Below are 25,247 nucleotides of genomic sequence, written 5' to 3'. Positions count from 1 at the left end.
ATCGAGGGGTACGGCCATGAGGGGCACAGATATGAGGGACACAGCCATGAGGGGTACGGCCATGAGTGGCACAGCCATGAGGGACACAGCTATGAGGGGAGAGCCATGAGGGGCACAGCTATGAAGGGACACAGCTATGAGGGGAGAGCCATGAGGGGCACAGCTATGAAGGGACAGCCATCGAGGGCTATGGCCATCGCGGGACACAGCCATGAGGGGACAGCCATGAGGGGTACGGCCATCGCGGGACACAGCCGCCAGGGCACATCGCCATCGAGGGCACGACCATCGTGGACACAGCTATGAGGGGCCACGGTCACGGCAGGGCATGGTCATCGAGGGACAGAGCCATCGTAAGGTATGGCGATGGGGGACAGCGCCACCGGGCGCTGCAGCCATCGGGGTACCGCGGGCGGTGCTGCGGGACCGGGGCGGGGCAGGGCGGGGCGAGGCGGGCGGCCGGGCCCTGCCCGCGGCGCTGCCCCCGCGGCGCTGGGCGGGCGGGCGGTCCCCGCTGCGGCTCGGCGCCTTCTCCTCCTCCTTCTCCTCCTCCTCGTCCTCAACCTCCTCCTCCTCCTTCTCCTCCTCCTCTGGCCGCTGCGGCGCGGGGGCTGCGGGCGGAGCGGCGGCGCCATGAGCGGGGCGGCGGCGGCGAAGAGCGAGAAGCTGGACGAGGCTCAGGCGCTCGCCCGCAGCTGCGCGGGCAGACCCGACTTCCAGCCCTGCGACGGGCTCTCGCTCTGCGCCACCCACAGCCACGGCCGCTGCTTCCGCCTGCACTGGTGCTGCCACCTGGGATGGTGCCACTGTGAGTGAGGGGGCGAGGGAGCGGGCGGGGGGTGCGCGATCCCGGCCGTCCCGAGTGCCCTGTCGGTCCCCGCGCACTGCTTCACCGCCCGTCCCGTTCTGTCCGTCCCGTCCCGCGGCCAGGAGCAGCCCGCTCCCGGAGCTGTCCGTGCCCAGGCGGCCCCAGTGGGACCCTGACCTCGGGTGCTGCTTCCGTAGGAGCGGCAGCGGCGATGTCCGGAGAGTTCTCTGGGGGCCTGGAGTCCCGGTGCCCCTCTCCCCCTGAGCCGGCTGGTGGGCTGTGGCACCGCTGTCCTCCGCACCAGCCACTTCATTCTCGGTGCTTTTTACAAGCCTAAACCCCTTTGAGCAGAGAGGTAACTGCTTTAGTCTATATATAGCAGATAGCTTCAAAATCCAGTATTGAGCCAACTCTGGTGAAAAGGCGCCCAACGACTTTAATATCAGTATTCAAGATCCTGATGTATCTAATCATGGAGGCTGAGATTGAACTGTGGATGTCCAAACATAGTTTGATGAATAATTAATCACGTAGAGCCTTGAACAGCAGGCTTTCCCATCAGCGTGTTGATGCGAGGTCAGGAAATGGTGATGGAGAAATGTACTTGGGGTCGTGTTGTGTTCTGGAGATCTTAAAGCTTGGATGGTCAAGGTTAACACTGGACCCTTATGTGAGGGTTACGTGGTGCTCCTGAGTGTCCCTGGACTCCTGATATCCCATTCTCCTTTAAATCCATTGCCATTGCCATCTCTCCTTGCAATTTAGTCACCTTCACGGATTCCCCTTCACACAGACTTTTTGCAAATTTTGTTTCACAGGGAAAGTGCCCCAAAAGCTAGCTTTTGTTTGGATGCAAACTTCTGTATCAATTAAATACGCATTTCATGAATTTTGCTTTGATTTGGGAATAATTTGAAAGCAGTTCAGGACAAAAGGTTTTCTTCTGTCTGTGCCCTGAGTACTGTGTGGCACAACTGGCTGTGTGAGAAGGTGCCACAGTCACCTGTTGCACAGGGACGGGGACATGGGTGTTTCATCAGTAACACAAAGGTTCCGACCTAGATTCTTCCCAACATTTCCCTGGCCTCAGTTATTTGTGGCCACCATCAAGATATAAAAGCTTATGAGCACTCTGGATCAGAGCTCAAAGTGGTGCTTTTAAACTGGAGATGTTACCCAAAATCATTTGGGATGGGGAAGTCAAACATGGAACTGGAACATCTGAAGAAGCAATTTCAGAGAGGAATCTGGGGATTAGGATGGATCACAAACTGCTTTGCCTCAGCAGCAGGAGGGCTGTGTGGCAGAAAAGCCAAACCCAGAACCCCAGCCTTCGCCTTGGGATGCATTACCAGGAGCATGGCAAGTGTGCAATTTAATTAGTCTCTTCAGCTCAGTGATGAGGAAACCAGGCTGATGGGCTGAGCTTTGAGCATTGCACTCTATTATAGAGCTGTAGGAGAACTGGGGAGGAGATCACAGAGATCAGCTTAGAAAAATGCACTTTACAAGGGGGTGCAAAAGAAAGGGTTGTTTGGGCTGTAAAAGATTGAGGGAGGGAGGAAGGAAGGGCCGATGAGCTTTGCAAAGTGTGAGGTGGCCTTGCAGAGCAGCTTGTTCGAGTCCTCCTCTGCACAGAGGTGGCAGATAACCAGGTATCTGTTACCTGTGACCAGGAGAGTTCAGGTTCTTATGGGAAAATATCAAAACTAGCAAGAGAAATGCAGCAGGGGAACAGACTACTTGAGAAGGTGAAGAGTCCTGGTCCTTCAGGGAAGACTTAGACTGGTGTCTCTTAGGCATTACATGAAGCTTGCTTCCCTCTTGGAAAGACCACTTGAGATCCCATCCAACCCTTTGCTTCTGCCTGGCAATTATAAGATTTAAAAATAGTTATAGTATTTGCAAGAAGTACAGACTTCCTTCTCAATTCCTCCTTTATGGCTAAGGAAAAGTTGAGATACTTTTGCTTCAAGAAGCCAGGATTTTAAATGGAGGATTTTAAAGGAAGTCACACACTTCACTGCCTTGTTTAATCTTCTGAAAGCCGTGGTGAAGCATGCTCCCTTCTTGCCCCTCATTTCCTAATGCAAATTTCAGAGCTAAGGATCTCTTTGTATCCTGTTCCTGTGGAATGAGTTGAGTTGGACTTAAAAGGGGTAAGAATGAGGTCTATAATGGGAAATTGTATAGAGGTCAGAGATGTAATTAAACAGTATTGGGAGTTACCTTGCATAAATGCAGTGCTGTAATACTGACTTGGGAGTCCTCAGAGGGTTCTTGAAAGTGCTTTTCTGTGACTCTTAAGAGCTGTATTGGGGAACAGGAAACTCTACATCAATTAAAAGGGCCATTGAAGTATTATTTTCCATCAGTGGCCAAGGTCCTCGAGAATGTCAACTCAGTTAAAGTGCACTTACACTGAGAAATTACAAAAACTCACCATGCCATGATGAGTAGGTTGTCTCCTCATGTGTATTCAGGATCACATCTGCTTACTTCAGTGACAGGAGCAATTTAGCGTTGCAGAGCCACTTGGCTCTGGAAGGAATAATTGAGAAAGGGCCCAGCCTGAATCCCCAAAGCCCTTGTGGTTGGCATGCTCGGAAGGGAGCGGTACTGGAGGCGCTCTCTTTGCCTCCCATGTTTCTCTGTCTGTAAAATGGCAATAATAGCTGCCAGGGAGATCAGAGACTGACTGGTGTATCCCAACAGCTCCAAGAGCCTCAGCTGCCCTGGGTGCTTGTATGACTCGTGTATCTAAGCCTGGAGTTCATTTTGGGTCCTTTTCAGTCTGTTCTGGGCTTGGTGAGGAGCAGATTTCCCAGTGTGGGGTTTCTGTAATGCGCTCCCATGCGTGGGGAGCTCTGAACCCAGGTACAGCCTCCATAAGAGGGGCATGAAAAAGGTGCAGGATGGGTGTGCCTGGGGGGGCTGGGAGGGGAAGCTGCTGGACTCTTCCCAGAGTGCAGGGACACCTCCCTGCTGCTGAACTGTCCTCAACACCCCTCCCCTGGGTGCTGCCAGGAGGCTGTGCCGACTCCAGTCTCCATGTGGAAGCAGAATGAGGGCTGAAGCCTTGGAGTCCTTTTCCCAGCAGGGAAGAAGGTGTTAGCCCAGGAGGTGTTTTTTACTTCAGCCCCTGTTTGACCCACTACACATTTCTCCTGCTTGCTCTGTGTCCTGCATGCATTCCCTTTGCCAGGGTGGCAGCCCCCTGTTCACCTTCCTCCCCTCTGACAGCCTTGGGAGGTTTTGTTTATTAGATGCAAGCTGAGAGCCTTAAATTACTCTGATCTACTTTTTCCAGAGCCAGAGAAAACATGCCAGAGGCAGGTCTGCAGCAAGGTGCCTGCCTCCCTTTCCTCACCTCGGGATTTCCACTGCAGCTGTGATTTGCTCTGATGCTGGCTGTGAGGCTGCTGGCTCTGAGGTGGTACCTGCTTATGTCAGAAAGGATCAGATCCTCGGGGCTGCATCTGTCCTGACCTGACAGCAGCACTTTGACTTTTGCTAATGTTACTTCCTAAGAATTAACTGTGAGAGAAGGCACCATGCTTGAAACAATTAAGAGCATTCTCTTGCAACTGGATTCATTTGTAATCTGAATATCTTGCATTCTGTTAACCACCCTGCAAACCCCTCGGTACATTATGCTGCAATTATCAATAATACATGATGAATCGTGGTTCCACAGCAGTTGCATCAATAGACAGTAATTGTGCCACCTTGTATTAGCCTTTCTATGCTTTTTCCCCCCCTGATTAGGCATCAAAAGAGCAAGCTTTTAGCTCCTTAAAGCCTCTTGCATGTCTTGTATTGAAAAGTAAATGCAGCAAATAAATTTCAGTACCACCACTTTTACAGGTTCAGCTGTTTGGAACCTTTACAAGAAAACAAACCAAGCATGGGGAAAGTGTGAAATCTCCATTGGGGGACCAGGAAGGAACATATTGCTAGGCTCAGGCAAGGAACAAGATCGTGGGGGCAGGAAAGGTTTTTAAAAATGCACCTGCTCCCCCTCCCTTGCAGTTTGCTGGGTGGTGGATGGCACTTGCAGGTGTGCCTTGGATTAGTTTCCCACTCCCTGGTGTGCATCACAAATTATGGCACTGCTTGGCTGGAGTTTGCAGCCAGACCTGGCACATTCTGCATGAGGTCAGGCAGGCCTGGCAAGAGATCCAAGGAAATGTCAGTTTTCAGCTAAGAGGAGAAAATGGGTTTGTGTGATGGGTGGCATGCCACAAAGGGCATGTGTTTGCTGGTTTGGGGAGAAGGGCTTCTCTAAATTTGGTCAGGCTAGCAATATTCTGGGAATGTAGAACTAGAGTACATTTATATTTTGTTGTTCATCCGAACAGGCAGCCCAGGGTTTCTCTTGGCTCTCAGAGCTGCATTGCTTCCTCTCAGTGTCTGAGGGCACCCAGCAAAGGCACAGTTCCTGTGATTGGGGTCTCAGCAGTCCCAGCTGTGGCAATGGCCAGGGGAGGGGACTGTCCCTTATCCATTGCCCACAGCTGCAGGCAGGGAACGAGCCAAATCAGCAGCACAGTCACTGCACCTGGGTGTGCTCTGAGCTGATACTGCTCCTCACATTCTCCTCTGCTTGAATCACTGGTGCCTTTCTTTTACAGCATTTTTAAATGGAGGCATTTGTTGTCTGTTGCACAAAGCTGGTGAAAGTTCCCTGTCAGGGCCATCCTTGATTAAACCTCTTCCAGGGAGATGTGGTGTGTGTCCATGGCAGCTCCTGCCTGCTCTCGGGCAGGTACACACCTGGCCCAGGTGCAGGCATTTCCCCCTGCCACACAGTGGTGTGTGCAGCATTTCAGGATCTCTGTGCACACCAGCAGCATTTCCAAGGTGTCTTTGCCCCCTCCAGTGACAGAAGCCATCAGCAGGGGCTCTGACAATCTCCCAAGCCCACGTAATTACCCAGACCCCAGTCTGCCCGTGGGAATTGTGAAGAAGGACTCAGTGAGGGAGCCCTGCTTTGCTGTGACAGAGCTGGTGAGTGAGCTGAGATGGTCTGGGGAGGAATTCAGGGGCATCCTGATAGGGCTTGGGGGTCTAAAGAGGAGCTGTGCCTGCCTGCAGCCAGTGTCTGTCAATCCCTGAGTGTTAGAGGAGCAGCCACAGCCCTGGGGTGCTCTGCAGCACAGCATGCACTGTACTTCTCCAAAAGCCTTGCTCTTACTCCAGTGGGTTTTCCTCAGGTTGGCTTTTGGTGGCTGTAAAACTCATTTCCACATCCAGGAGGGAGCAGAAGGGCAGCAGTGCTCTGCGTGTCTCTGTCTGCAGAGGGTGATGTGCACTGGAAGCAGCCAGCCTGGAATGGGGAGGACAACTTGAATTTCCAGCAGTTCTGTTCCACAGGGCAAAACTACATCCTGATTACTGATTTGTTGGATAAACAGGGAAAGGAAGTTGTAACATGCTTGTGTCTAAAATTCTGAGTATTTGGAGGAGCTCCTACATTTTTCTTCATGGAAAACTCTTGTTGAAAGTGGAATGGAGTAGTGGGGCTAGGAGCAGTAGGGCTGGGAATTCCCAGAAAACACAGCTTGGTCTAGAGGGAGAATGACACAAATCCTGGGACAAATAGACATTTTTTAATTTACTTCTGCTGTGAAAAGGATTTGAACATTCATCCTGGTAAGTCCATGTATGGACAGAATGTTTGTGCACAGAACAAGGCATTATGCTGAGTGCCAGGCAGGAGCTGCAGAAAGGTGGATGTTGCAGCTTGTAGTGGGAAAAGACTTTTAATGAGGATTTGTTGCCTGTGGCTGTGCAAGATCTTCTCTTCACCTGTATTTTGAAGAGCTATGATATTCCAGCTTCGTTTCACTAAGCTGTACACAACCAAGGAAAGAATGTCAGCTTAATATATTCTGATATTCTGAAGTGTTACTCTAAGGGAAAATACTGCCAGTTTTTATGGGTGCACCATTCCAGACCTGGATGGGATTTTGGTCCTCAGGTTTTAGTTATAATCTGGAAATCACAGTATGAATGTACCATTGAGAACTCACATGTGTTGATTCCTTGTGCCCTGTGGGAATGTCAGCGCCTCTGGAAGAACCTGCTGCCATTCATTCTGAATCCTTACTATAATGTTTAGAGACATGCATGTTCTGTTATTATTAACAAAGGTCACTTAACAGAATTACACCACTGAAAAATCTCTGAATTCAGGCTACTTTCTTAGTGTGTCTCATAGAACTAATTCTTGTACAGCTCATGAGGGATTGAACAGAAATCACTGTACTTCTTTCTCCAGAAGTCGAAGAAAAAGGGACCTGTGTACCAAAACACTTCCTGCCAGCCAAAATCTCTTTGTCATGCATGACTATGAGGCTGTAATCTGTCCACCTGAGAGGCATAATTCACAAAGAATTTTATCTGCTTGCCCCAAACTCAGTGATCTGCTGGTAAGAGCCTCTGAGAGTGGCAGATAACTGACACCCTTCCTCTGTGGCTGCCTGAAGGGTTAAGTGCTGATTTTGAGGAACCTGAAAGGACAAGGCTGGTTCAGAAGCAAGTTCTTCTGAAGAAAAAGTTCATTAATCTTGTCTCTCTTCAGCTGGTGGGGTTGTCTGTGAATGCAGGGTGTCCTGAACCCTGCATGCTGAGGGCTGGGCCTGTGCTCCTGCTGGTGAGAGCTGCTGGCACTTTTGTCACTGCAGAGGAACAGGCTAAAGATAAAATCTGCATGGAGCACTGTGCCTGTGGCGAGCCTGTGGCTTCCTTCCTGGACTCTGCAGGTGAGGGAATGTTTGCCAGCCTGCTCTGTGAGCCTGCTTAATGCCAGTGCCCGATGCAAAATGCCTGCTGTCACATCCTTCCCCTGGTGGCTCCTGATGGGTGTTTCACGGGTCTGAACTGGCAGCCTGTGGTCATAGCCTTGCATTGTCCCACGAGATTGAGTCACAAGATTGTTCTGGCTGTGACTTCCATCCTGCAGGGCTGCAGAGCTCACACTGCTCAGGTCTGCTGGAAGCACTGAAGGTGCCTCTCAGGTGCTTGGCACAGGACCTCCAATTTCCTGGCAGCACCTGTGTGCTCATCAGGAACACATTTTGTCACTGCTCGTGTGGCTGCAGCAGCATAGCCAGCCTTGTAGAGCAGGGGCATCTTGGGGTGTCCTTATGTAATGGCTCTCGATTTAACAGTGCTGCTGTACACTTCATGACTCACTGCCAGCCTTGGGAACTTATTTCTGCACACTGGTAAGGCTCTACTAGAAATTTGTGTTTCTGTAAAGGATAAAAAACAAAATACTTTACTCACAAACAGTGTAAGATGTTCCCAAAGTCCCGAGAGCTGTGACAGTGTGGGCTTAGCTGCTGATGGATGGCACAAGCTTATACTAATGCAAAAGCTGGTTGACAGTAGATTGGATTCCAGGTAGAGCATCTCTCTCTCTGCATATAAAGTGACCCTGGTTTAATGTGTTGTGGTTTTTCTTCCAGCACCTCTATGAATTTATCTGCCCACAAGATACAGAGTATGTTTTCATAATGGCTTTGATTCTTCCACTAATCAATTTTTATGTAGTGACTGATCACAGAACTCAAGAAGTGCAGTTTGTGCCATTTGGAGATGTTTTTGCCAATAGCTGAGTATATTCACATAGAGGGAAGTCAAAAACCTACTGGGAAAGTGAAAACTGATTGCTTGGCAACTGGGTCTTGTTTTTAACATAGCCACGCTTTAATTTAGGCCATGTAACAGTTGGAATTTATATGTAACCTACGTTGTAAAACAATTTCAGCAAGAGGCACGCATTTGTATTCTTGTTCTCACTGGTGGCTGCGGAGCTCGAGAGCCCACACGTCTGCTCTGGAAGCTGCTTGTTTGGCTGTGTGCTTGCACCCAGCCCTGAAATGACTCCCTGCTGTGCCAGGCTCTGTGTGCCAGGCTCTGTCTGTCCCTCTCCCTGCCACACACATGATGCTGGTGCTCACCTGTAACTGTTGCAGGCAGGGTGCTTGGCTGCTCCTCGCTGTGTAGCTGCCTGGTTGGATTTCAGAGCTTTCCCGAGCCTGACCCCACTCCAGGGGTTTGCTCACTCGCTCACTCACTCACTGGTGAAAGGTTGGGGCAGCATTAGGTGTGCCAGGGTGGACAGACCAGCTCTTGCAGCCTTCCTGCAGCCCAGCAGCGTTGGCCCAGATGTAGGTGGGGCAGGTGGAAGGAGACACTCACCTTTTGCCTTGTTTTTCCTCCCTGTGCCACTAGACCTTGATCTGCTGGCACAGGAGCCATTCTGCAGCTGGTCCTGTGGGATCTTGCCTGTCTGGATATGAAGCCAGGGGCGATGCTGTCACCTCTGCCAGCACTGGCTCACAGCAGAGAGCTGTTTGTGCTCCCAGCTGTGCTGTCCAGGTGCTCCAAGTCACTTGCCTGCAGTGGCACTGTGTGACACAGTGGCTCAATGTGATATCCACCTGCTCCACCTCCAGTGGTGGTACTTGGGCTTCTGTGTGTTGATGCAGAGCATTGCTGGATCCCACACTCCTCCAAGGGAGCACTGGTGCCCATACTTGCACTCCTCAGCTCCAGGTGGTGATGTGTTTGTGCACTAGCAGGGAGAGCAGTCCTTTAAAATCCCCAGAAATGGGTTCTCCAGAGGCTTGTGACAGAAATAGCTTGGTTTGAATGGTGTGTGAATGGAGAGGTGCATGAGGCACCAGGAACAGCACTGGGTTAGCAGAGTGTGTTGGGAATAGGGACCCTGCTCCCAGCACTGGAGCTGAAGAAAGAACGTGGTGCTGTCCAGCCTGAAGGCTCCTGCTCCCACACAGCAACTGCACAGATGATGTGTCAGCAGATCCTGGGCTCTGGCCACAGCCAGGGATCAGCACAGGTACAGCACCTCCCATGGGCCATTGTTTCTCCTATCAGCCAGCAGGAAAACACTGTGGCCACAGAGATGTGAATCCCAGCCTCCTGCCCTAGCTGTCCCCTCTGGGTGCAGAGTGCAGGTCTTTAGAGAGGACCTTTCCTTCAAGGACCTGGTGAGCTGTTTTGCTTATTTAAAAATTCCCAAGAAAGCATTCCATGATAGCAGAGGCTCATGGTGCCCCCCTGCAGCACATAGCACACACCTGAAGACAACTGGATCTTGTGTTTCCATCCCTTTGATTTCCAGGCAATGCCATGGTCTTCTGGGTAGTTGGACATGGAGCTGTGCTTCTGTTGCTTTGTTTCCCTGTCAGTACACTGACTGGCTGCATGGAAACCATGGGCTGCTGAAGCTTGAGCAGATGGTGCTCAGGGATGGGGTTGTAGAATAAATATTTAGCACTAAGCCATTTTTTGCTATTTTCTCTACTGAATTTTAAAAATATCGAGTGTAACTTGGGGGATAAATTTCTCAGGGGAATGTGTAAGAAGTGGCTGTTCTGGCCTTTGGGGGTGGGTTTGGAGGGGATGTTGGAAGATGAAAATCCTTGGATTCAGAACTTGGGTAGTGTTGCCCAGCTGCTGTGCTGGCAGAGGTAACCAGGGCTGTGCCACACTTTCCATGCCAGTACTTCTGTGTTTCTGGAAGCCAGCATGGAGCTGGGCTTAGCAGCACCTGTGCTATGGGTGACATTCTCGAGCTACTGAAAGGAAAGAGCTCCTCCAGAACACACATGTGGTGTGTGCTGCTGCCCACTGCCTCATTGGGTGCTGCTACTCTGCTCCCTTACAATGGTTAGTGAGCAAATACGGCCCCTTTAAGAGGCTTTATGGCTGCATCTCTCCAGCCTTCAGGGTTGCTTTTTCTTTAAGTCCAGTAAATCCATGTAAGCAATGAGAGTAAAGAGCAGGGATGATGGAGGAAGCTCCAGGGTCTGTTTGCATTTAAGCGTTACCTGCTCTTAAGCTGATGTGCACAGAAACTCCTCAAAGGCTTAGACAGCTCACAGCATGTACTGTCATGATCCTTTTTGTATTTAAAACAGATCAAGACAAAAGGGCATTAAAATACAAATTTGATGAGGAAAAACTTCCTGATTTTCTCCCCGTGTCTGCTGGTTTCCTGTGAAAAGCGTTGAGTCAGGGGCTGGCACAGCTGTCTGGCTGTGCAGCAGGGAGGGAACACCTCCACAGGAGAGAGCTGGCAGCTGTATGGAATTGCTCCTAGGCAGCCACTGCCAAAACATCTCTGGACTGCTTCTTCCCTGTGCTTGGATAGGGTCTGGAATGGGATGGATTCATTAGTGCTCAGATGGAGGTGCTCCTGTGAGAAGGAGTTGTTTGCAGTGATACATTTCTGTTAGGGCAGAACCTGCCAGCCCTTCCTGCTGCATTTCCAGCCTGCTCAGGTCCTGGTGTGTGGCTGCTTTTTCTGTTGTTTTGCTGAGTTGATTTGTGCCCTTGGAGTCTCTTCTCTGATCCCTTACTGGGACTTCTATTTCTGCCAGAATTCCTGCAGGTATGCAGAATGTTCTGTTTGCATTCCCCACACTAGAAATTTGTTTGAGCAATCCGAGTGCTTTTTCAGAGTTGTTTGGACAGAGTGCAAGGCAGAAATATCACTTGCACTGAGGTGCTGCATATCTTTATCTACAAGGCTTCTTCAAGGTGGACAGTAATTTCAGTTATGCCTTATTATAACCACCAGTGGCCCAGTTCAGCTTGACTTGAGCCTGTCAATCTGGCAGTGCCTCAGTGTCCTGAAATGTTTTCCATTTCCTCTGGTGGCTCATTCCACATCTTTTGTTCACCATGCAGTCCATGAGGATTGGCTGGATATGACATGATGTCTATTCCATACATCACAAAGAAGTGCAGACTGGGAGAGCACTGCAGTTTTTCACATGTGCCATCTGTAACTATGCTCTGGGTTTCTCCTTCCATTTGTTCTCACCCCTCTGGAAAAGTTAGAACTGTGCTCTAAGTGTGGTTTGGAGTTGTGATAGTCCTTGACAAGTTTTTATAGTTAGGGCAAGCTTTGTTTGCAAGGGTTTGTGGTTCCAAGCTGTGCATGTAACTGGAGAGAGGAGGAGGAGAGCCGGGGCAGTCATTCAGCACTGAACAGAGCAGCACTGTTCAGCTGGCAGGGCTGGAGGGCCATGACCCCAGGTGGGTACTCAGCCCAACATCCCACTTCCCAATGGAATTCCACTCTGCTGGGCACTTAGCAACAAACAGGTGTGGTGGGCATCTCCAGCAGGCTGAGGATGCTGAGTGCCTTCCATAAACCTGTCCAGGATGTGCAGGGAGCTTTGCCTTAGGCTGTGAAGGAGGAAACCCTCCCTTGCCCCAAGGTTCTGCTGTGCCAGACGTGAATCCTGCCTGGTTCCTTTCCATGCCCTCTGGCTGGGCTGGCACACCTGTGCCATCCACTGCCCTGGGGCCCTGGAAGCCCAGCTGGATGTGACAACCTCTGTACTATCCTGGGGCCACTGTGCCAGCACTGGCAGCAGGGCACCACTCCTGCTCAGAGCTGTCAGCACCTGGCAGAGAGCTGCACATCCACCTGCTGCTTCCCCAGAGCCAGACTTGGCTCTCCTGCCCCACCCAGGAGATGTGGAACAAATGCTGCTGGAAGAGCACTTAGTTGTTCTCTGTCTCCTGTGTGAGCAAAGCCAGTGCTCGAGCAGCTCAGCTCCAAGGTTTCCACACCCAGAACAGCTGTGCAGGGAGCTCTCCTTGGAATAATGCAGATCCCCTCCAAGGCAGCGCTGTCTCCTGTCACACATGCATTATGAATGCTTCCTTTGCCTTCAGTCCTTCAGAGCTGTGTGGTATTTAATTAGAGGTTTTATGTTCTTCATAGTGGGACCAATTCCCCTCCTGTGTGAGCTGAATTTTTGGCAGAGTTGCAAGAGGCAATAGCAAAGTCTGGCACAGCTGGAGTGAGAATCCCATTGGACTTCACAAGGAGGATTACTGGTGCTGTTGCACAGGTGGATGTTCAGGCAGCACCAAGTCACCAGTATCTGGGGAGCAGCTCCCTGCTGGTGAACAGGACACATCCCTCCACACCCTCACTGGGGGCCATGGACTGTGCCTGGGGTCACAGCTCCAGCCCCTCTGGAGCATCCACCTCAGCCAAAGGCACGGAGATTCCCCTGGGATCAGAGCCAGCTCACCTCCAGCCCACTCTGCCTGGCACTTCCACAAGTGCTCAGCCCGCACAGGAGCAGCTCCTGACCTGAGCCAGGTCCTGCTCAATAGCTGCCAAGTAGCAGGTCTTTGTTAACCTTGCTGATTTTTGGAGATAGATCAGCTGGCAGATGGGAGGCTGTAGAAATATTTGTTCCAGCAGCTGCAGGGGGAAGAATACATATGAAAAAAAGCTTTTATCTTTCAGTTAATAGATGTCTAAATGCCTTGCATGTGAACAAATACCCATGGTATGTATTGCTGACTTAGACTTGTAAAATCCCCAGCTCTCTCTTACCATTTTCTGAAGTGGAGTGCAATTCATGGTGTTAATTATTAGGACTAAGTCCTTCTTTTGAGAGAGTAAAATTTGAGAATTTGTTCTAGGAAACCTCCCTCCTAAACACTGGACTTTTTTTTTTTCAATATGTCAAGCACATTACTGAGAGTTAGAGGTAAACCAGAATGCTGGGATGGAGGGAAGTGGAAAAGAAAAATTTCCAGCCACACCTCTGCTTATTTCATGTTTAAGTTATTTCATATTTGCCACAGAAATTGCTGCTATTTTGTGTCTGTTTGGTGAAAATGGATGAAGATTGCCCAATTAGCAAAAAATCAGAGAGAAATGACCTTGTGGCTTGTTTCTCAAAGCTTGATTTGGGGTTATGGATGCAGGAGGCTCTATAATACAGCTTCCAGTCCATCAGCTACATGGTTCTACTTGTTAGTGCCACAAACATAAAAAATTTTCTAAGTTGCCTGAGTTTGCTGGAGATGTGCAGGTGATGATAGAGCTCCCTGCTGTGCTGGATCCTGCCTTAGCCTGCTGGCAGTCTCACTGGAGGCATGGAGTGAGCCAAGGCTTTGGGAACAGCATCCATCCGATTTGGCAATAGAAATCTTATTTCTGTGCACAGAGCAACAGGGAGATGAGCACTGCCCAGCACTCACTTCCTTGGACATAGTTGAATAGTTGTTCTGCAGTTGAGTGTTGGCTGTAGCATGTGCCAGGTCCCTGAGGATTTGGTTTGTGTGCTGGCACAAGGGCCAGCTGAAGAAATGGAGAAACAATTGTCCCTTTCTTGTTGTGCACAAGCTGTTGTCACTTTGAGGGGTCAGACAGAGGAGCAGTGTTGGTGGGGGATAAGGCTCAGGGGAGAAATGGTTAAGTGTAGCCTATAGACCTATTTCTGGGGTCTCTGGTTTCATCATCTCACCTGTCAGCTAGTGGCTGTCATGGACATCCAAGACTTCCCATGGCAGTCATTCTGGCAGAGCCTGATTTCACACTGTTCCCAGGAGAGGAGCAGGCTCTTGTTTCCCCTGAGCCCTTTTGCCACAGTGGTGGAAGTGCAGAGCCAGAACTGTGACACCTCTTCACAGCGGCTCTTAAAGTGCACAAGAACTTCCCAAACTTCTGCAAATGCAGCAAATTGCTTTTCACAGGCTCTGGAGTTTGATTTTTAGACATGTTTTTGACACGTGCAGTATTTTTCCTTCACCGCCTTCCATATAGGCACTGGTGGGGAAATGACCCAGGAAACAATTTCGGATGTGGTGTCTTGTGTGACATCTGAATTTGTGCAGAACACTGTCATTTACAGGAGTGTTCATCAGCACAGTGCAGTCAAAGAGTTCTTCAGCTGACTTGGAAAAAACAGGCAATAAGTTGTGAGCTAGTGTATTAGATGGGATGAAGCAGAATAGGTGCTCAAAGTACTGTTTTATCACAGACTGTTGCCAGCTGTTCAGAGTCAGCAAAAATATTGCTGTTGATTTCCATGGGTATTTGATCAGATTGAGATGGATTGTAAGAGAACCTGGGGACTTGTGCTTCTAGGAGCATTTCTAGTGAAAAAGCCTGGCAATCTTGTAAGCTGCAGGGGTGGGGGGCAATCTTATTTCTAATTTCTGCATTTATTTTTCATAGGCTGCATCCTGGCTGATGAGTTTCCATGCATTTTGTAGGGTGAGGGCTGGTAACAATGCTGAGGCTGTAAGCTCAGCATTGTCCATGATCCCGTCTGACAGTCCCAGTTCTGAGCACCCGCTCATGTTTTGAAACAAGTGTAATCTGTTTAAAATTGCCTCTAAAACCAGCTAAGACTTGACAAACTTGTACCAGAATTCTAAAGAAATGTAGAAATCAGTTAAGGTAGAAAATTCTCTTTGCTGTGTGTTGGCTGGTTCCTGCTTTACCCTGGCAGAGCCTGTCCTTGGAACGTGAGGAACGTTTCAGCCCCCGTGAGGCTGCACAGACAGGCTCTGAAATCCTGTGCTCTTTGCTCCTGCTCTGGAATTAGTGCCAGCAGGGCAGTCCTGAGACATGCAGGGAGCTGCTGTGTGTGGCTGCAGTAGAGAAACAACCAGCTGAGCTCCCAACAAGTCCTTGGCTGACCTGGCCACCTCTCTTCTTCTTTTCCCAAAAGGGGAAAAACAAACACCAAAAAAGTCAAACTGAGGAGTCTTTGCTTTACCATTCCATGCCCATGCTGTAAGCTTCCTTGGCTTGAATACATTACTTTCTATTCCCAACATCCTCAGCCTTCTGCCAGCACGTGGTGACTGTTTTAAGTGGAAAAACAGTCCTGTTGTACAGAGACCTTTTTTCTTCATCCTGGTAAAATCTTCACTGGACCCTTCCTTGGACTCTTCAAATAGAGGCAGCACAGAATTGAGTTGAAGAAATGTTTTTCACCAGTATCTAGTTGTACTTTATCATTGGCTGTCAAAGGAGCCCACACAGAAGCCCTACAAATCTATGGATAAATAGAGCATTGTTGTTTCAGGCAAGGGCAGGCTGCACTTCAGTTTCCATGAGCTGAATTTATCAGACACTATCCCAGCCTGCAGCACAGTAATCATCAGCTGTGGGGCTTTGCAAGGCAGTGCATATTTAATGTTCACTAATTTCACAGAAGGATTTCTGGGAAGCAGCAGATGGCAGGAAGCCGTGGGCTGCTGCTGTGGCTGTGAGGGTGAGGAGCTTCCCAGGGAAGTTCTGTCCACAAGATCTGAGAAACCTCTGAGGGGACTCCATTGCCCAGAGACGCCAGAACCAAGGATATGTGCTGAGGAGTGGGAACTGTGCTCTGCCTGTGGCTGGAGCATGCAGCTGCTGGATGCCAACACTCATTCCTCGGAGTCACAGCAGGTTTAGGAGTTACACCATGGTACAGAGATGGCAATTGGAGAGGATGGCTTTGTGTTTTCTGTCATCCAGCCATAAGCAGGACAGGGGAAAAGCTTCATTTCTTGTCACTGAGCTTTCCCCGTGGCCCTGTCAGCAGTTACCATTGCACAGATCGTGGGGAGAAAACACTGGATAAGGTATTCGAGGGGAGCAGGTCAAAGCTGTTCACACACTTCCTTCCCTCTGCTGCCAGCTCTGCCTGCTCTCTCCTCCCATGGCACACGGGTGGGCTTTTCCCTCACCGTGCCTGGAGCCTCTCCCACGCTCCAGAGCCCTTCCTTCGGTTCCATGGCCTTTCTGCTGCACTCCCTGTCCTTGGCTTACAGGGATTGGAAATCCCAGCCGATTCTCACATGACCCGTTTCCCTTGCAGCGGCACTGCGGGGCGGGAAGGGCCTTCCCGAGGCTCCCGGTGACATCCCGGAGCTGGCAGAGCACAGGCTGTGCGTGGGCCCGGAGGGCCGGCAGCGCTCCTCCGGGGCTGGGGGGGTTCCCGGCCCCAGGGGGATTCTGCTGCCGAGAGGCTTCGCAGGGAGAGCGAGCCCTGCCCGGCGGCTTACAGCAACCTGGCCTAGCACGAGGTGTCCCTGCCCACGGCACGGGGATGGGAACTCCGTGGTCTTTAAGGTCTTTCCCAAGGCCAGCCATTCTGCCATGTTCCAAAGGAATGGGTAACTCAGGGGGAAAGGCTGCCTCTACCTGTGAGCTGGAAACACACCAGCACTCTGCCTTCCTTACTGCAGGAGCCTTCCACCCCTCACCTGGAGAGCTCCAGGCACCCACACAGCCCCCCCGTGCTTTGGTGCATTTGCTGCTTTGGTGCATTTGCAAAGCAGGATCTGTGGCTCGTGCAGCAAAACTCTACCGACAGCCCCACTACTCACAAGGCTTCTGGAAATTTGTGCTTTCCCAGTGGATGAGCCCCTGGGGAGACATGAATCTTTCAGAAGCTTCATGCAAATAAAATGCAGCATTTTACAGTCTTAGGCATAGCCTCGGGTTTCTCAGTTTTTCCTGACATAGTCCCAATTTTCTGCTCTCTTATTTATTTCTGTTAGTGAAGATGTTCAGTTCACACTTTGTTCTGCTCAATATAACCAACATAATCCTATTTTCTTACTACTTAACCAGATAATCAAGATGCCAAAAGCTTTGAAATTCCCTTATTCTCTGCCTTAAAATTCTAATTGTAGTTATGTATGAGCTTCTGGTTTATAATATGGAAAAACACGATTTAGTCCCCAAAAACAAAGAATGTGGAGTCACGGACAAGGAGACTCACTGGAATAATAGTAATATAATAAAATTTTGATCATTGTAGCAAAGATGTAAGGTAGAACTTACATGTTATGTTCAGTGGGGGGAAAAAAGCCTCTGAGAATCTTGTCTGTTTTCTTTCTTCTAGAAGGCAGGGTGGGCAGACTTGGCATCTTTCCCACTTCATGGCTATGGAGTTGTGCCCTGGAGTTAATTCTCCAGAGTTAGTCATGTCCTACAGCAGACCTTGAGGCAGGGTCAGGGAGGGGAGCAGCACTGGGGTACAGGAGGTTGTGATTACCTGCAGCATTAGGTGTCAGAGGATCCCTACCTGGAGAGGCCACGAGAGAAGCAGCAGCTGCTGCCAGCAGGGAACTGCTGGTGGTGTCCAAGGGTGTCAACGTCATCGCTTCTGTTCCAACTCAAAGACCTTTAACCGCCGCTCCTGTGTGTCCCCACAGGTAAATACGTCTACCAGCCCATGACCCCCGTGGAGCAGCTCCCCAGCACCGAGATCCCCGTCCGGCCCCGGGAGTCCCCCAACACCATCCAGATCTCGGTGTCCCTCACCGAGCACTTCCTCAAGTTCGCTCCCGCCTTCCAGCCGCCGCTGCCGCCCGAGGCGCCGCAGTTCTGCACCATCGCCGACCTCTTCATCGACAACTACCGCGTCAAGTGCATCAACGGCAAGATGTGCTACGTGCAGCGCCAGCCGCCCGCCCCGCACAGGGCAAAGCCCGACGAGGGCTCCGTCCGCAACGCCTTAATCGCAAAGGAGAGCAATACACCAAAACCAGAGCACTGCTCGTCCCCGTCCAGCTCTGAGGACTCCGGCATCAACGCCGTGGGGGTTCACTACATGGAGTCGTGTGACGAGGACACGGAGGGGGTGGCCGAGCTGAGCTCAGAGGAAGATTACAGCCCGGATAGCAGCTGGGAGCCGGACGAATGCCCGCTCCTGTCGCCCTCGCAGTGCGAGATGGAAGTGATTGAGACTATAGAAACCACTGTGTGACCACACAAGTCGGCATCGGCTCAGTCCACTTCCTTCTCAGTAATGTTGCTTTTGTAGTATTTCTATTTTCTGTTTTTTCTGACAATCCCTTTTTTCCAGTGCACTTGATATTTCAGATTCCTGTCATGGGAGCGCGGTCACAGGACTTACACATGGTGAACTAGCAGCAGCCTGAGCAATTTTAACACGTTCTCAGCCTGATCAGCTCTCCCACATCTGCACGTAAGGTAGTGACAAATCTTAAGACTTTTCTAGCAGAAATAGGCCCTTTTGTTGGTCTGGGTTACCCCACACACAACTTCTCACACGAGGACGTGCCACTTGAGATGTTTCCACCTGTCAGGTTGTTGGCAGGGGTCCCTCAGAGCGTGGGGGGTGCACACCTGGAGCAGCAAACCGAGGTGCCCTTAGTCTTTCTCAAACAGCTTCACGAGGCTCCTCCCGTCTCTGTCTGTCCTGGCGCCTTGTCCAGCCCCTTCCCCAGTGCTGGTGCGACCTTCTCCAAGGCTGTGGGCACCAAGCTTCCAGCAGGTTGGAATGGCAAGCTAGAGAATGCACAAAGTGCCTCCAACTTTTCTCCAGGCTATGCACCGAGCAGCTGCTGAGGTAGGCCAGGCTCTGACATCTCCTGAGAAGGCAGGTCTTGCTCTGGAGGGGGATGAGTTGCCGGAATCCACGTGGTCCCTTTTCTCTGCCTGGATCTTAGGAAGGGGGTCTGGCTTTTGCAGGTGGGCAGGAGGGGGAGCAGGCAGAGGTGGGGCATGGCCATCTAACCAATACCACACTGGACTGGGGAGTACCAGGACAGGCGAAGGAAGCGACTACCTCCGAACAGCCGCCCCTGGCTCTTCCTCTGCCTCCTCCTGGGCTCTTTGGTGCCGGACACTCAGGACCAAACGGCCTCAGGGCCTGCATTTGCCTGAAGAATAACAAAGTTTAAACAAAAAGAATTTTACCAGCCACACCACTGTGTCGGCAGAGCTTGGGGACAGTGTGGAGATGCCCCTGGGAGGTGGCCCACGGTCTCAGTGGCATGTGAGCTTGTTAAAATAGAGCCTAAGGTCATCCTAGTGGAGAGAGGAGGCTTTGGCTCCTGCTCATCACTCCCAGTCCAGGAGCAGGTTCAGAGCAGGGGTCCCTCACCCAGCTGGTAGTGGAGCTGTCTCACAGGAGGTTGAGTTTCAGCCCTGCTTGAAGGAAACAGAAATGTCACTCAGATTCCAGCCAGCTCCATGGAGCTGGAGCCAGTAACTCCTGTGTTCCTGCAGCGGTACTGCCGTTCTTTGTGTAGTTGCTGTTTGCGTTTCAGAAGTCCCTGGTGAATCCAAGGCTGTAAAAACGTGTACAGTTAGTGACTGATCCTAGATTATAGTCTGTGGTAGAGGGTGGCTCATCTCTCACTGTATCCTGACAATGTATTCCCAATTTTATACACTTTGTAATCAGTATCTTTAGAAGACATTTAGGCAACAGTGTGTGTCTGTGCACATGCGCGTCTAGGAGTTTCCATGGGTGGATATAAAGTAATGCTGTACTTTTTAGACTAAGACTTTCAGACAAAAATAATAGGTTTTATAGTTTTGATGACTTACATAAAAATGTGCAATGCTTGTGAAATGAGGAACTTGGGCCATTGCATGAACAGATACATTCTCACAAGGCACCTGAAAATACTCTGTTTTTCTGAGGGCATTTAACAAAGGCTGTAGTAAAACTAAATAGGATTTATTTTGTTTTTAAGGGTGGGGTTGTCTTTCTTGGCTAACTACAGTTTCTAACAACATTTTTGGTGTCTTTGGACCATTCAGACACGTTCCATAAGTAGAAGGAAACATTATATATAAACCTACAGCATTTATTCATATTTAACCTTTCAATTGTAACCTGAGTGGAGAGCTGAACGAGCTCACTCTCATTCCTGGCCTCTGAGCTTTCCCCCCAGAAAGCGGAAAGCTCTTCCTCCCGTGGGAATGGCTTGTCCTTCCCAGGCAGGAAGGGTGGGCTGGCGCAGCATGGCCTTTCCCAAGGGCAGGGAGCTCCTCACCAGTTCTCCCTGGGGCACCAAGGGCAGGGAACGTGAGCAGGACACCCCTGCCCAGCACAGCTCACCTTGTTTGCAGGCAAGCAGGAGCTGCAGCCCTGCCCAGGCACAGGCTGGGAGCGCGGTGACCTCGGGGGGTGCTGGTGGCAGAGACTCCACAGGGTCCTGTCCCCGTCAGGATCCATTCTTTCTTAACTGTAAGTAATTAGCAATACCCACAAGCTGTGAGTGTCTCCTACCCAGGATTTGTTCAGATGTCTTAAGCACAATAAGCTGCCTCTTCCTTCTGTTGTTCCTGGAAATGTCAGCGGCGCTCTGGGGAGTGCCGGGGCTGCTGGAGAGCGCTCGGGCAGGGCCCAGCCGCGGGGATCTCCTGCTCCATCACACACCCGGCTCCTTCCTTTGCACAAACATGCCCTGGGCTGGCTGCTCCCCCTGCCAGGGAGAGGTGTGTGTATATTTCCTCTTGAATAAAATACTGAACAACTGGCCTTCTGCTTGTCCTAACTGCCTGTGTGCTTTCCATGCTAGAGAGAAGCACTGCGGGACTTCCAGCAAGGGAAGGGCTGCTCACAGCTTCAGATGGCAGCCCCTGACACAGCCCCGAGCCAGGCAGACGAAGGGAATAACCAGGGGGAGCACACCAGGCCCTGGTAAGTGCTGGGGCTGGTGGGCAGCTCATGGCCCAGTTCTGACTCATCTGATGTATGACCAAATTCAGCTCCCTGACTTACCTGTGCCCAGGTGTGGCTGCAGGCTGGACACATCCCATGGAAGTTCTGCTCATGGGCAGGAGGTGAGCACACAAGGCACCTCAGGGCACTGGCACTGCTCCTACCCAGGTGAGCTCTGCACAACACGTGGTGCTTCAGTGTTCCTTGGAGGCAGCTGTGCTGCTCCATAATCCTGCCATTCCCTATGAGCTCTGCACAGATCAGCCACAGGAGTTCTGTGTGCAGGGAGAGCAACACCCACGTGGTGCTGTGCTTTTGGAGCAGCTGGGACCCCAAGGGCACCCCAAAACACCCAAGTGTTGATGCTAAAGTGAGCAGGGGGAAGAGGAGTGTGTGTGACAACACAGAAACCCCTTCAACATGGGCTACACTGCTGAGAGCAAAGTGCTAAAAGTTCTGTGACCATCAGTACCCATCACATCCACCCTCTACTCCTTGCAGCCCCCAAGGGCATGAGGCACCTCTTTTACACACACACTCCTCCCACCCCCAACACAGGTATGAGGTGAGAGGGGAGGTTTGAGCTTTACCCACAAGATATATCTTTTTCTTACCAGCAGCCCACTCACAGAAGTGCAGAAGTCACAGGAAGTTCAACCAAGGGCCTCTTTAATGGGTTGGTAGAACACAGCATGTGCAGGTCAGTTTGCTCACACAGGTGTCATTTCCTGCATTCTTCAACCTTCTCCAGATCTGCCCATTCTGTGCCCTCAGACCCCTTGGCTGTTGCTATGAGACAGCAGGGCCAGGCCTTGCCAGAACAGCTACTTATAGCAGAACACAGAACTCAGGTGTGGCCCCCAGCCACAGAACCAGCACAGCACAGGGACACAGGGCCTCTGGGCACAGGACAGGCTCCTCCAGCAGGGCAGAGCTGATCTGGTTGCTTGGAAAAGTCCACAAGCCCCTGGGTCAGCACAGGCAGCCCTCCCTGTGCCCCAGCATGCTGGGATTTGTCCCAGAGTTCCAGCTTCGAGCCCAGCTGCCCCACCACTGCCAAAGCAGAGCTGAGGCATCACCCAGCTGGGACCCACCAGTGCCCGGTGAGGGTGAGGGTGAGCACAGCGGGGTCGGGGCAGGTGGTGTGGGGGGAGATCCCGTGCTGTGGGGGGAAGGCTCCCCAGCCCCAGGTCCTGGGAGCAGCCAGGGCAGGAGCTACTCCTCAGCCAGCGGAGGGGGCGTCAGGTGCAGCTGGAAGTTCTCGTTCTGGAAGACGCTGCTGGTGGCCGGGTCCCCGTGGGAAACGCTGAGCAGCCCGTGCTTGTCACCACGTGCCAGCTCCGTCAGGAGAGCCAGCTGCAAGGAAAACACCCCTTGTCACCCCAGGAACACTCCTGCAGGGACACAGAGCCCAGGGTGTCACTGTGGCCCTGCTGCAGCGAGGGAAACCTTAACCCAGGTAAAGCCAAGGGCATGGAGGGACCCTGCAGAGCTCCATGCAGGTCACCAGTCCTCAACTGAACAACTATCCAGGGGTCTTTAGGCTGCTTTGAAGTCACATAATTGAAAAACAAACCCAGAAAGAACTGAAAGTGCCAAGATCCACAGCCAAAACAGGCAGGAGACACAAGGAAAATGCCAGAGACAGAGGGAGCTGTGCTCTCCTTGGGACAGCAGGGGCATAGGAGGAAGGAGTGTTCCCAGCCACTGCAGGAGCTACAGTGTCTAGAGGGAAGCTTAGTTACAAATGCACAAAGGATCGCCCCAGGGACACGTGTCAGGCCCAGCCACAAAGCCAGAGCCATTCCCACAGCTTCCCTGCCAGTGGCTTCACCAGCATGGCTGCCTTGCAGTGTGCCACAGCCAAGTGCCAGCACGAGACCAAAGCCCAGAGAAAAGCCAGAGCCCTTGCTTGCCAGTGCTAGTGTGTGGCTTGGCCACATGAAAAATGCCCATCACAGTCTGACAGCAGAAGGAAAACAGGAGTACGTACTCGGGAGGTGCCTCGGTTGAGCCGGCAGAGCTGGTCAAAAGCTTGGATTTGCTGAGGATCCAACACAGACTCTGAACTCATCTGAAAAAGACTAAGAAAGTTACAGAAACCACACAGAGCAGGCTGTCAAGTTCCTACCCAAAGAAATTAATTCCTGGGCCAGGAGCAGTCAGTCCACAACCTGTTTGAGAGGTCTTTTAGCCATCTTTGCCTTGGCATGAAGCCACTATGTGTACCCCAGGCTGGGGGGAAAAAATTAGTTCTGTTCTTGTCCAAAGGACAGTTACACCCCTGCATCCACAGTGAGTTATTTCTGGGCTCTGTCCCTGATGGCATAAACTGACAGTACAGGGATACCTCTGAGGAAGGAAGAAAAACCTGGGAAAACTCACAGCCAGCTGGGAAGAGAAGCAATGGGTCTCTGGGGCTAAGCAGCCTCTCCAGGCTCCTTCCCAGGCGGCAGGAGCAGCTTCCCCCAGGCCTTTCCTGTGTCCCGGCCCCGCCCAGCCCGACACTGCGCACAGGAACGCCGGAGGGGCACGGGCTGGGTGTGCCTGCTGCCCCACACCGCAGGGACACGGGCTGTGTGTGCCTGCTGCCCCACAATGGAGGGACACGGGCTGGGTGTGCCTGCTGCCCCACACCGCAGGGACACGGGCTGTGTGTGCCTGCTGCCCCACAATGGAGGGACACGGGCTGTGTGTGCCTGCTGCCCCACACCGCAGGGACACGGGCTGTGTGTGCCTGCTGCCCCACGGGCTGTGTGTGCCTGCTGCCCCACGGGCTGTGTGTGCCTGCTGCCCCGAGACTGCCAATGACTGCTAACAACTTCTGGCATCCTACAATGGTATAATGAGGTCCCATCTCTTGTCCTCTGGTGGGGTGTTACAGACTGAAAGCTGGGAAATGAGGGACAAGTGAGTCACAGGGCAGTGGCAGCCACATCCCATGGCCCTGCCCAGCTGTGGGGTACAAGGCCAAGTGTCCCCCAGCAGCGTGGGGCAGCTGCAGGTGAGGGCAAAGAGGGGGCCCAGAGCTGCACCAAGAGCACTAAGGCAGAGAGGGTGGCACACACTCAAACTGCTGTAAATGGCACCATTTACGTGTCCCAGGGAGAGATGACAAAGCATCAGATTCTTGTAGGTTTGTTCCATTTATCACACCACAATGTTTCTATTTTGAATGTTTCTGCTCATATTGCAAAGCAAAAGCATCATCAAGAAACCCCAAGAGGAGCCAGGAGAACAGCCTCCCTCATGAGCAGCAGGCTGGCATCTGTTGTCTCTGGGGATCTATTTTTAAGGGAACATTCAAATATCTTCTCCAAAATACATCTTCCAGGGGCTACTAACAAAAAATGCTCTAACAAAAAATGCTACAATCCTGCCAGTGGGTACCAACTGAAGCTGCACTGATTTTAAGCCCTTTGGCAATGGGAGATGCACTGAGCCCCCCGTGGGTTTCCTGAAGCCTGGACAGTTCTGAGACCATCCCAAACCCACACATGTCTTGCCTCTGATCATTAGTCTGGGAAGAGAGGAGTGTCCCAAGTGCTTATGCTGGAAACATTTGCCAAGCTCTCTCCTTCTCCTCCAGGACATTCTCTGTGGTGTAAATAACTATTTGCCAGTCAGGGAGCCAGATGTCCCCATTCCCTGCACACCTGGCAAAGGCTTTGAGCCTGGGACAGGGAGGTCAGGGACTCACAGCCAGCAGGTTGTACCGGTGCTTCCCAGGGACACACAGGCCATCCTCACTTGGAAAACACAAAAAGCAAGGAAAAACTGCCCTCCACAGTTGCTGTGGCCACAAGCATTCAAGGACAAGCAAAGTGCAATATAATTGGCCTCAGTCCTCTCCTGCTCTCTCCCTACCACACGTACGTAACTATCAATCAGGCTGTTCCCAGGCTGATGAGCTGAAATATTGCAGGCAATTCTTTCTGTTGTCATGGAAACAAGTGCTGTCAGGCCTTTTCCTTTCTAACCGTGTCACTAAAGGCAGTTTCCCTTCAGGAGCCACGGAGGCTCCCGGGGTCCAGCAGCAGCACTCGGGTGTCAGTGGAAGGTGCTGGGCTCACCCCACAGCACAGCCTCTGTCTCCAGGGCTGGCCACCTGAGATGGACCCCTCAGCACCTCCAACCCATTTCCAGCCAGATCC

General features: G+C 51.5%; 2 protein-coding genes across 2 annotated transcripts in view; one reads left to right on the top strand and one right to left on the bottom strand.

The window, feature by feature from the left end:
* Positions 1-496: 496 nt before the first annotated feature.
* On the top strand, positions 497-20,904 carry C10H3orf70 (chromosome 10 C3orf70 homolog). The gene is made up of 2 exons (XM_058031083.1): positions 497-808; positions 17,825-20,904. The coding sequence occupies exons 1-2, from the start codon at positions 634-636 to the stop codon at positions 18,376-18,378; spliced, it is 729 nt and encodes a 242-aa protein (XP_057887066.1). The 5' UTR covers positions 497-633; the 3' UTR covers positions 18,379-20,904.
* Positions 20,905-22,056: 1,152 nt separating this feature from the next.
* The window catches only part of VPS8 (VPS8 subunit of CORVET complex), a 64,701-nt gene continuing 61,510 nt past the window's right edge, over positions 22,057-25,247 (bottom strand). Inside the window, exons 44-45 of the mRNA XM_058031134.1 lie at positions 23,087-23,167; positions 22,057-22,449 (exon numbers count right to left, since the gene is read on the bottom strand). Coding sequence (XP_057887117.1) covers positions 22,309-22,449; positions 23,087-23,167 — 222 coding nt within the window. The 3' untranslated portion in view covers positions 22,057-22,308. The remainder of the gene's footprint in view (positions 22,450-23,086; positions 23,168-25,247) is intronic.

The sequence above is a fragment of the Melospiza georgiana genome, chromosome 10 (genome assembly GCF_028018845.1).
Source record: "Melospiza georgiana isolate bMelGeo1 chromosome 10, bMelGeo1.pri, whole genome shotgun sequence".
Taxonomy (NCBI): Eukaryota; Metazoa; Chordata; class Aves; order Passeriformes; family Passerellidae; genus Melospiza; species Melospiza georgiana.
This window is presented reverse-complemented; position numbering and strand designations above follow the sequence as displayed.